The sequence below is a fragment of the Miniopterus schreibersii genome (assembly GCF_964146895.1).
Source record: "Miniopterus schreibersii genome assembly, chromosome: 3".
Classification (NCBI taxonomy): domain Eukaryota; kingdom Metazoa; phylum Chordata; class Mammalia; order Chiroptera; family Miniopteridae; genus Miniopterus; species Miniopterus schreibersii.
Window position 1 is genome coordinate 45,172,867 of NC_138103.1, and position 12,798 is coordinate 45,185,664.

General features: G+C 34.0%; 1 protein-coding gene across 6 annotated transcripts in view; it reads right to left on the reverse strand.

The window, feature by feature from the left end:
- Nucleotides 1–12,798, reverse strand: part of FER (FER tyrosine kinase) — a 315,987-nt gene that overhangs the window by 174,025 nt on the left and 129,164 nt on the right. For 2 of the 6 annotated variants that reach the window (XM_081132188.1, XM_081132189.1), the window contains 2 exons: nt 2,616–2,648; nt 753–956 (listed from right to left, as the gene is read on the reverse strand). In XM_081132188.1, the coding sequence (XP_080988314.1) occupies nt 753–956; nt 2,616–2,648 (237 nt within the window). The remainder of the gene's footprint in view (nt 1–752; nt 957–2,615; nt 2,649–12,798) is intronic. The other 4 variants (XM_081132190.1, XM_081132191.1, XR_013998438.1 and 1 more) reach the window with 3 other exon arrangements.

Consider the following 12,798-nt stretch of genomic DNA (forward strand, 5'->3'; position numbering starts at 1 on the left):
GATTAGATACATTGAGATATATTGTAGCTGCATATATATATTTGAGACTACTTTTCATCTACTTAAAGCTTAATAAAGACTATAACACATAAAACGTAGTCTAGCAATGCTTAAATAAATTTTAATAAATGTATTAGTATTAGAACAAGCAATGTTAATAGATCATTTTTAAAATTTTCATCAATTTTTATTTATGGTTTATTAATGCCGACAAGCAATAGATTATACATAAAAGGAGGGAAAAAACCTTAATCCTAAGTGAATCATAAAATCAGCTCAACTATCATTATCCCACTCATTAAGGAATTTTATTATCACTATTTAATAAAGTATTTCTTTAAAAATCTCTCAGGATACCACTTTTAAATACAATTTCAAGGGCTTGTTTCAAGAGCATAAAATTCATAATTATAAATCTCCAGAAAAAATGATAATAATCACATTATTTCTATTTTAAAATATCTTTAATTTTCAAATTTAACTCAAATATTTTAAATATTTATGCATTTAAATTTGATTTCAATTTGTAACAACTATTTTTAACTTACAATATTTTAAAGTGCATATTTCCTTAATAAGATTAACATTTTAGTGAGTTTTGGAGCATTATTTTTAAGGAATTCAACAAAAACAAATTAAGTGCTAAACTCTAAGTGTTACAGGCATTTATAAAAAACTATTAATCATTTTATTACCATTATACCACAATGAACTACATCAGAATATACATATAAACTAAATTAGAAACGTACATCAACATTTTGTATGATAAAGTGTCTCCTTTGTCCATCAGAAAATACAGAAAGGACATATTCACCAGGTTTCCCATGGCTCTCTCGCACCAAGAAGTCTCCTTGTTGTTTTAACAGATCTTGCGCTTCTATCCTGGGAATTGCACCATGGTACCAGTCCTGTTCTGTCAGGGGCTTCTCACTTATGGGGATCGTATCACAGTACTTGAGAAAAAATTGAGGGGGGGAAACTAAATTAGAAAAAAATAGCAATTTTTTTCCTAGTAAAATTCAAAGCAATTACAAATACTTCTTACACATGTTCTTCCCTTTAATTGACCAATGAAAAGTTATATGATGAATCTGAAATTTTCATAATTTTTAAAGAAATATCTCGTGGAATACTGCTGTTGAAGTTTAGCACAAATGCAAAGCCTTCAATATTTTAAGTACTTTTTTTTTCTATCTATCATACATAGGTACACACAATATCAGCATTTAGAGTTAATATTTATAGTCCTTAATGTATCATAAAACAGATCCATTTATTTAAAATTTATCAACCAGAGAATTACAAAAAAAGGGGGGGTATTATTGGAGAAATTTATCACAAAACTTCATTTTTATTTAAATTAAAAGTTATTTCTTTGTATGGAATTAACTCTCGATTACACAGGCTGTGGGCAGTCCATGTGACATGTTCCAGGAGCACTCCCTAAGGCTTCATTTGAGGCTGCCTGGTTGCTGTGCCTTCCCCTTCTAATCCTCACTCCCCTCGCCTCCTTCACCATCGCCTCTGCCATATGGATGGATGGTCCTGATCCTGCACAGCGATGGTAGATAAAACCTTAGAGAAACAGCATCACTGAAATCCAGCAACATGCAATTACAAACATGACAAAACATGGGGAGAATAGAAGCCACGAGCATGGCAGGAAAAACAAATTTTCCATTATTTTAGGAGGCCAAACACTAAGACCAAATAGCAAAGATAACTAGGAGCTGATTATATTTTCTTGAAACATTTCTAATTTATAATAGAATCACATATTTTATGATTACAAGTAAAAGTTATTTGTTTTTAATCATCCACAGGAACTAAATTCACCCAGATGGTAAGAGTACTTTACTTTATAGGCAAGGTGCAATAATATGCACAATGCCTTATTTAATTTAGATGGGAAAATTAGAATTAGTAATAAATGAAGAGCAAATTTTCACATAAGAGGTTTTTCAGGCTAATATTATGAACTGCATATAGGAACAAAGTATGGTATCTTTGTGGTAATGAAAACTAGCTTTGAAGATAGTCTTCACTGTTTCGTACCACAGAAGAGGCCCAAACTTTACTGCTCAAAGTTTCATTTATAGTATCCAAAACTCATCCTATTGATTTAAAAAAAGAAACTTGAAAAATCTCAAATAGACTTCCAAGAAGAGTACACATTTGGGTTGCTTCTTCAGCCCCTTATGACATTTTTTATTCTTTAAATATATACATGGTGTAACTGTACATGGAAATTTTTTATAAACTAAATAAGCTTTTTTCTTTTAATAATAATTATGATAAGTACAGTATTTCCCCAATTATTTAAATTGTGTTCCCAAAAGTGTGTTTAAAGCACAAATTATATAAAAAACAAGCCATAACTATAAGAGGTGAGCATTTTATATATATATATACATATACACACACATATATATTACTTTTAAAAACAAACGCATAATCTACACAAAATTAACTTTTTGTTTTACTATACTAATAGTTTACAGTCCTTAAAGTAGGTAGTCAAAATGGTTAAATATTTCTTTTCCAAGATTTTATCATAGTGCATCTCATTATATTAAAATTTTTACTATAATAGAAATATTTCCAAGTCTCACCTGTGGTAAAACTGTTTCATTGACTTTTTTTCTCTGAAAAAAATCAATGAAAAAAATCAATGAAATAAGAAATTCGGTGTTACTTCTTTACAAAGAACTTGTTTTCATCATCTCTCAGAAAGGTCTACATAACAGAAAAGCATCACAAATAAGGAAGTCATGTGCTTGATTTCTTGTCCTATTCAACCTATCCTCCCAAATTCGATTTTCTTAGGATTTGGAGAATGTGGTACCTGGATTACTCATTAAGTAAGATGGGCATTTGAAGTGCAGAAGCTCAGCTAATACTATGAGTAATTCAATGAAGGATGTGAAGTGAGAAATACGTTTGGGGGGGAAAAACGCATCCTCAAAGAACATTTGTTTTTTAAAAAGAATGAATAGGAAGGAACTTGCATTGCTATTTCATAGGGTTATACTCCGGTTCTTTGGGTTTATTGGTTTCTTTTGGATAGGAAAGGAAGCTTAGAGATCTGTTACTCCCCAGGCCCTAGACAATACTGTTAAAAAAAATGTAGGCTGAAGTTACTGTGAGTATATGTGTGTACATATGTATACAAACACATTCACAGGGAAAGGTCAGACATGTTCCCTGCCTGGGTCTATCAGATATTTCAGGTACTTCTCTGGAAGCACTGGAAGGAACACTTTTACTAATATGACTTTAATGAAATTCCAGTACAATTTTGCAGGCTCGATAGTAGTGGAATGTAAGGTGCATGCAACAACATCCAAAGAGCTGTCATAATGACTTTTTACACCTCAAACATCACATCTTTCTAAGCCTCAGTGGAAAAAGATTTTTTCCTTATTGATAAGTTATCTAAGATTTTGCCAAAGATATGGTGGAAGGGAAGCCTCCTTTTTTAAACTTATACTTAATCCAATACAGTGAATAAGCTATACTTTTAAGATAAGCTTTCCTGATTGACCCAGCTAACCCTTTCATTAGTTATTTTGCCCTGGACCTTGTTTTTAAAGAATATTCCAGCAGAAACATGCTGGGCTGAATGAAATAAAAATATTGGTTTAAATGAAGAGGCAATGAGGAGTCTGTGCTAGAAAATAAAAATATTTGGGGGGAAGTATAAAAGGTCATTTTTTCCTTGCCCTAAAGGTTCAGGCTAATTTCTAAGTATGTAATGAAGATTTGTATACCTCTATCTCAGACATTTGAGTGCAAGATGAGCTCCTTCTTGAGAGGAAAAGATAAAGTGTTAAAAAAATTAATCAAACTCTGGATTTTATTAAAATTAAGCACCTAGGTGAAGGGAGCAAATGGGGGAGGAGGGACATCTGTAATACTGTCAACAATAAATAAATAATAAAATAATAAAATAAAATAAAAAACCACTTTAAAAGAAACTAAAATAAAACAATAGAGAACCTACAAGTAAACCTCTCAATAATCTTGACCAGGCTAAATAAAACTTCACCACAAACACTAAATTTTTTTATGAATTTTTAATAACCATAAAAATGACATTTAAATCTTTTTTATTCTTACATAAGTTTAGTTTTTAAATTAATAATGTAAGTGATGTATTCTTTCACATGCAGTTTAGTAATATACTGGGAAGACTACAAGTAACGCACAGGATTTTAAACATTTGTCAAAAATTTCACAAAGTCCCTTTAAGTCTTAAGTTATATATCACTGGGAAATTTTAGGAAGAGATTAAGAATCAAACGCCATACAATCAGAAGCAAGAGAATCACCAAACACTTGCAAAAGGTAGGAAATACAGATCTCTTAAACAGGGATCTGCCTGATGGTTGTAAAAGCTGTTCTCAGTAGAAGGGGAAATGTAACCACACATAGAAAAAGTGTAATTTATACCATTTAGAGTTTGATAGTTGAACAAACACTTAAAATGAAAACATGAATACTAAAAATGTTCTTTCTGCCATTTTTCAAATTTCTAGTTACATTTTGCATTTACTGAATGAGTTCCTTCTTAAAACAATAAAAAAATTTTTTAATGTTCTTGATATTTGATCTTCATGATCAATTAGTTGCCTTCAGACTAGATAAGCATGATGTAAATTAATTAGAGCAGTGGTTCTGTCTATAACAGGCCTATACTAAATCTACAAATTCTAATTTTTCAGCAACTAAGTAGAATTGGTCATTTTTTCATGCACTACTATCATTAATCAAAACAAAGATACTTTACCTAGTATTTACTCTCCACAATAAAACTAGCAACAAAACTCTTATTCATAAATGTCTTAATTAAACAATGGTTTTGTACTTTTTAGGAAACTAACTGTGTTTAGTCTTTAACATTATAACTGTGGGCTAGCATAATGACTAGGCAGAATTACATGCTGATCAGAGATTCTCCCTCTTATATGAAATTTTATTTTAAAAGATAGATAACTAGACCAAACTCAAATATCACCTTAGTTCCATAACCTCCCATTTCCTTGATTGACTTTTTGTGAACCTTCTTGATGTCCCTTAAGAGACACTATGTCTAGCAAAATATATTTTCCTAAAGGCCTTTCATTTTTGGTCTAAGACTCCTGCTCCCTCCAATATCTTCTGATTTCCTCTTTTAAAACAAAGGAAAGACATGGTTCTTTAGTTCCTTTACTCATCTTTGTATTAGTAATAATTTTTTCCTCTTTATTATTTTTATCCATTTACCTTTTCCAATTGTTCTTGTAACTCATTCATTCTTTCAACTGATCATTTCACTGCACTTTTTTTCTCCACTTTTATTTTTTTAGTTTCATATATTCTCTCCTTAATGCCACAATATCAATAACACATTTAGTCAATTAACTGTATGCAGTGCTAATTTCATATACACATCTCAACTAAAACTATTAGCAGATCATAATAACATGTCAGTATGTTATATTCCCACAAATTTAAATATGTATCATTAAACTGGAATTGCTTGTATAGAATTCAGTATCAATCTGACAGGATCTGGGTCACCTGTTTTAATCATTTGAGCAAAGATATAAAAGAATAGATTTGCTCCCTATACAGTAAAATTATAGAAAATAAATCCTGATGAGCCCTTCTCCAAAATTACATGCAATAATGCTAGGGATTCAAAATGTGCAATTCTGAGCATGCTATTTAGTCTTCCTAAACATGCCTAACTGTACAAGAGAATTCAGCGTGGGTATAGCAGTGATATGATGCAAAAGTTTAAATTTTTATTTTCCCTGTTTGTTGTTTTTCTATATCTTAGTGTCTGGACAGAAAAAAACAGGGGGTTGGGTAAATGAGACTTTAAAAATAAAAGAAGACAATTAAGGTTTGAAATACGTAATATTCAACCTGAATTAAATAGCATGCCTATTAGAGGAAGAAAAAAGTTGCTTTGCTAAACTTAAAGGAGAACACTAAAAAACACAAGCAGTTTATCACATTATGCATAAAAAAAAAAACCCTACAGTGCCCTATCCCAATGGTGGAAGCCAAGCATTATAACGCTAACATTATAACAAATGTACAAGTTAAACATAGCTGAATTTAAATTGTCTAATTTTCTAAAAGGAAGCAACCAAGCAAATCATATGAATAGATTATCCTATATAATGGAAGCATATCTTTATTTTCCAATATTTTTACTTTCTAAAATCTTGCAAAGTAATTCAAAAATTAATAAACATATATGCAAATAGAGTATTTCAAAAATAGGAATTTTAAGAAGACAAGAGTTAAATAATTAAATATTCTTCTTACGTCTAAAAAAATAGTTATTTGGACCAAAATGTGCTTTATTCTAAAATATTTAGAATATTCTAAAAATGTTTTAAAGAACATTATTCAAAGAGCACTACTATTTGGATCAGTGATACAACCAGAATTCACAAGGGGCTGTAATATGGAGTCACAAGTTGTTTGCTCAACCACTTATTATGGAAATTCTCCAGTAAAAAAATGGCTCTGGAGAAGGACCGAATTCCTGAGATAACTAAGACAGATCTCATTGAAAATAATGTGGTTTAAAAGACTTCCAATGGAGTCCTGGATGGTGTAGCTCAGTTGGTTGGAGCATCACCCGTGCACCAAAGGGTCACGGGTTTGATTCCCAGTCAAGGCACATACCCAGGTTGCAGGTTTGATCCCTGGTTGGGAAGCAACTGATCGATGTTTCTCTCTTTCCCTCTCCCCTTCCTCTCTCTCTAAAATTAATTTAAAAACATATCCTAGAGTGAGGATTTAAAAAAAAAAAAAAAACACTTCCAATGGAAATAGACCCTCATGATTGCCAGTAGGCTTTCAGATTATGTAATTAATCCTGTCTAATACCTCTTGCCTTAACTTCAGAAGCAGTCTCTGAGAAACAGTTCAAAATTATAACTTCCTGAGAAGATACTATATGTGCAATAGGTCTGTGCCCAGAGGTACTCATAGGTAACACCTTTAGTAAAATGAAAAAAGACCACATGCCTGGAGCTGATATGACATATTAAAATACTACTTTGATCATGACAATAAATATTCAACATCCACCATCATATACTATATTCAGTTAAAGCCAAATTCATCTATCAGCTAATTCTCTTACATTTTTCCTTTCATCGAGACTGTTAATTGATCTGTTAGACTGTCTTCAAAGGTAGCTCTATATTTTAGCCACACTGTTTTAACACTAAAATAAATAGCAATGCACATCCAATGGGAATATTATTATGACTAATTCTAGTTTCATGTCCTTAGATATAATACAAGTAATTGCTTTATTTTTATCTAAAATTTTGCTTTAAAGTTCCAATTTTTGTATGTTCAATTGAATAGAGAAAGTTGTTGCTTTTTTAAAATTTTAATTTAAATATGCTTCCACATACAAAAGATCAAATTTGGGCCTCTGCTTCACACCATATATAGAAATTAACTCATAATTGATCAAAGAACTACATGTAAGGGCCAAAACTATAAAACCCTCAAAGGGGAGCAAAGGTAAAAATCTGCATGACCTTGGATTAGACAATGGGTATTTTTTAGATATGACATCAAAGGAAATGTATCATCAAAGAAAAATTGGTAAATTAAACTTTGTCAAAATTAAAAACTTTTGTCAAAGGACACTATCAAATAAGTGAAAAGATAATTCACAAAATGAGAAAAAGCACTTTCAAAAGAGGAGCTTGTGTACAAAATATCTGAAAGACTTATAATTCAACAATAAAAAAGCAACCAGAAGAGATTCCAAGATGGTGGTGGATTGAGTTGAAGCTACACTGACACTCTCCCAGGACCAAATTGGAATTACAACTAAAACATAGAAAAACAATCCTGAATAACCAACTGCAACTGAAGACGAGCTGGAGGGCACCCTCATAACCAAAGTCCTAAAACAGAGACGCATAGAGACTAGTAGGAAGTGTGGAGGTGTGAGACCACTGGCTGGGATCCCACAGGCAGCAGCTGAGGGACTGGAGGGATATCACAGCTGTGGGGGGTTCCCACTAAGGACTCTGGGGCCTAAACCCCAGGCTGGGTTTCCCAGCCCAGAGCACCAGAGCTGAGAAAGGTGCCCACATAACATTTGGGTGCTGGAAAAAGCAGCAAGGTTTCTGTCTGCAAGGGAGAGACACCTGGAAATGCAGGCACCCTCTTAAAGGGCCAAAGCACAAAGTTTCCTGTGCGGCCACTCACCTGGGGCTCTGGAAGAGGGAGGGCAGAGTGCACTAGAGTGGTGTGAGAAAAATCCGGGGTTTCGGGCTCTGGGAACAGAGCTCAGAGGGCAGCCATCTGGATTACTGTGCTAAGTCATTCCCCCATACTGCAGAGGACATCTACCTCAGGCAGACCTTTGCCAGCCAGTTAGCTTTCGCCTGGGGAGAAGCAATTGCCCCGCCCACTGGAAAACATCTGGCCCCATCCTGTGGAGTTTATGCCTTGCGGTGGTCTACAGCCTGAGGCTAATTAAGAAACTAAGATCAATCAGCCTTCAGGCAGAGGAGCTATGAGTCTTTGCCCAATCTGCTTCTGGACATGGGCCTTGGAAAAGCAGGCTTTGGTGTGCATCTTGGTCCTGTCCAAATGCACCCAGCCCCAGCAGAGGGAACCACAAGCTGTGGGTTGATAGCTCCAAACATGGTACTCGAGGCCAGTCACAAAGAGCGTTTGACATTGGCCTGCCCCAGAGACCCTCCAAAAGGACCGAAAGTCCCCGTAGATCCACCTAATACACAGAGATAACCCAAATAGACAGCCAAAATGGGGAGACAAAAAAACAAGCCCCAAATGAAAGAATAAGAGAAGTCTCCAGAAAAAGAGCTAAATGAAATGGAGATAAGCAATCTATCAGATATAGAGTTCAGAATACTGATTTTAAGGATGCTCAACAGCGTGAGAAAAGATACGGAAACCATAAAAAATGACCAGTCAGAAATGAAGAATGACATAGCAGAAATTAAAAAATACACTGGAAGGAATAAACAGCAGATTAGAGGAAGCTGAGAACTGGATCAGTGAATTAGAGGACAGGGTAGAAAAAAAATCACTCAATCAGAGATCCAAAAAGAAAAAACAATTAAAAAACACGGGGACAGTCTAAGGGAGCTGTGGGACAACATAAAATGTAACAACATTTGCATCATAGGAGTACTAGAAGGGGAAGACAATAAGCAAGGGCTAGAGAGAATTTGTTTGAAGAAATAATGGCAGAAAACATCACTAACCTGGTCAAGGAAAAAGCCACACAAGTTCAGGAGGCACGGAGAGTCCCAAGCAAGAAGAACCCAAAGAGACCCACACCCAGACACATCATAATTAAAATGCCAAAAATTCAAGACTAAGAGAGAATCTTAAAAGCAGCAAGAGTAAAGCGAGTTGTTCCCTACAAAGGAGCTCCCATAAGGCTGTCAGCTGATTTCTCATCAGAAACTCTACAGGCAAGAAGGGAATAGCATGAAGTATTCAAGGTAATGCAAAACAAAGATCTAAAAGCAAGACTACTCTATCCAGCAAAATAGATGGTGAAATTAAGAGCTTCCCAGACAAAAAAACAAAGGCTAAAGGAGTTTATCACCACCAAACCAGCATTGCAGGAAATGTTAAAGGGAATGGTGGAATAATAAGAAAAAATAGAGAAACATAGGCATAAAGAATTAAAATGGCAATAAATAAGGACCTATCAGTAATAACCTGAAGGACTTTAAGGGAGAGATCAACAGCAATACAGTCAAGGTCGAGGATTTTAACACTCCACTGACTTCACTAGATAGATCTTCCAGACAAAAAGTCAACACAGAGACAATGACTAAATGGCACACTAGATCAAATGCATTTAATTGATATTTACAGAACATTTCACCCTAAGCTGCAGAATATACATTCCTCTCACGTGCACATGGATCATTCTCAAAGACCACATGTTAGGACACAAAACAAGTCTACAAGTTCAAGAAGATTGAAATCATATCAAGCATCTCAGATCACAATGGCATGAAATTAGAAATCAACTACAGTAAAAACACTCAAAACATTCAAACACATGGAGGCTAAATAACATGTTACTAAACAATAAATGGGTTACCAATAAGATCAAGAAAGAAATCAAAAACTTCCTGGAAACAAATGAAAATGAATGCACAACAACCCAAAATCTATGGGACATAGCTAAAGCAGTCCTGAGAGGGAACTTCATAGCACTACAGGCCTGCCTCAAAAAGCAAGAAAAATTTTTGATAAGCTCTCTAACCCTACAACTTATAGAATTAGAAAGCTCCCCTGTGAAGCCATCTGGACCAGGACTTTTGTTTGCTGGGAGTTTTTTTATTACTGCTTCAATTTCATCAGTTGTTATTAGCCTATTCAAATTTTCTGATTCTTCCAGATTCAGTTTTACATGATCTCATTCATATGTGGAATCTAATAAACAAAATAGACTGAGAAACATAACAAATTCAGAGACACAGAAACATGGAACAGACTGATGAATCTCAGTGGGAAGGTGGGGGTGGGGAGAGATTAATCAAAGAACTTATATGCAAATATGCATAACCCATGGACACAAACAATAGTGTGGTGAAGGCCTGAGGGGTGGACGGGGCAGATGTAGGATGGAGGGGATCAATGGGGAAAAGGGGGTTATCTGTAATACTTTCAACAATAAAGATAAATTAAAAAAAAATTTTTTTAAAAAGCAACCCAATTAAAAATGTGCCAAGGAAATAAATAGTCATATCTCCAAAGAACATACATGAGTGGTCAATGAGCATATAAAATGATGTTCAACATCATTAGTCATCAGAAAAAAACAAATGAAAACTATAATAATATACCACCTCTTACCCACTTGGATGCCTATAATTTTTTTTTAATGGAAAATAAGTGTTGATGAGATTGTGGAGAAATTAGAACACTCATATACTGTTGGTGAGAATGTAAAATGATGCAATCACTGTGGAAACAGTTTGGCAGTTCCTCAAAAACTTACACATAGAATTATCATATGACCCAGAAATTCCTAGGCATACAATTGACAGAAATGAAAACATTATGACAACAGAAATGTTGACTGCAGAGTTATTCATAATAGCTAAAAAGTAGAAACAACCCAAATATCTATCAGCTGATGAATGGATAAACAAAATATGTGATAAATCCATACAATAGAACATTATTCACTCATAAAAAGGATTAACCTTGAAAACACTGTACTAACTGAAAGAAACTAGACACAAAAGGTCACATCTTGTATAATTCTATTTATATCAAATGTCCAGAATAGGCAAATCCATAGGGATCAAAAATAGATTAGTGAGTGCCAGAAAATGGGAAAGGGGGGCAATTGAAACTAATTGCTAATAGGTATGAAGTATCTTATTGGGGACACCGAAGTGTTCTGCAAGTAGTGATGACAGTTGCACAGTGCAGTGAGTATACTAAGAACCACTAAGTGTACACTTTAAAACGGTGAATTCTACATTATGTGAAGTATATCAGCATAAAATATTTTAAATACGGTTAACTATGCCATGTTGTAGAGACTTCTATAAAGGGAAAAAAAACATTTGTAGTAATTAAAAATTTCCCTTCTATTTTACTTTTACCAAATTAGAATACTCTAAAAAAATACTATATTGTATCAGAAAATGCCTAAATTGCAATGCATCTTAGATTATCATGCTTAACACCTGAAACCTTCACATACATATTAAGACTCAAGACTTTAGTTACCTACGTATTTGAGGAAAAAACATCCTTCTCCAAACAAGTAGGATACCTAATGACTTAGAGAAACAATTGTGTACATTTATTCGTAGAGTAACAGTGTCATAAACCACAGACTGCCTCAGTCTTTTTAGTACATGAGATCTGTAATAAATCAGGAAACACCAAAGGGCACTTAACTTAAGGAAATAATAACTGCCTTTATCATGAAGATACAAATTGATCACTGGGCCTCAAGGAAGTGAACGTTCACAAGAATTCTCAATTTCAGAGGGAGCATTTGCTTAGAAGCAATGGGCATTTCATAGCTTCCAGGATGTTGATCATTTATTTTAAAGAACAGACGACACTGTACATCCAAATGAAGCACATGTTTTGTGAGAAACGCATTTCAATTCATGTCAGGAAAAGGCAGTTTGTAAACACCAAAGGTTTGCCAATATCAGTCACTGTCAATTTAGTAATTTTATTTAAGAATAAGGTAAAAACCATTTTAAAATGGAGAATATAACATGTAAACACCTTCAGATATTTAAAAAGTTATGGTTTATACCATTAATTCATTAAGATTGGGCATAATATACCTAGCACCCTTTTAGGATAGCCAACCCTATGTAACTCTATCAAATGAGCTAACTGGGTTTCTCTCTGTTTCTAGAGGTAAATCAGTGTGTCTTAAAAAACAAAACTTCTCTCATCTTCTGATCAACCCTGACTTAGAACCAAAAGCTGAAGTTCCCATAACTATGGGCTTAAAAGCAATATATGTAACGTTAAGTCTCAGAAGCCACTGTTGCACTCCCAGACACTTGTTTTGAGGGCACCAGATACTTAGCACCCCAGGTTATGGGGAAAACAGACATGCAGAGACATGCGGAGTGTTAGCCCCTTTCCACAATCATAAATTCTTATTTTTCTGTCACTAGCTAAACTTCTAAAGCTCTAAATTCCATTCTCCTACATTTATATCTAAGAATAAAGCTGAAGGAAACCCTGAGTTTTTAATGGGCCTTGGTTCTCAAGTATTTA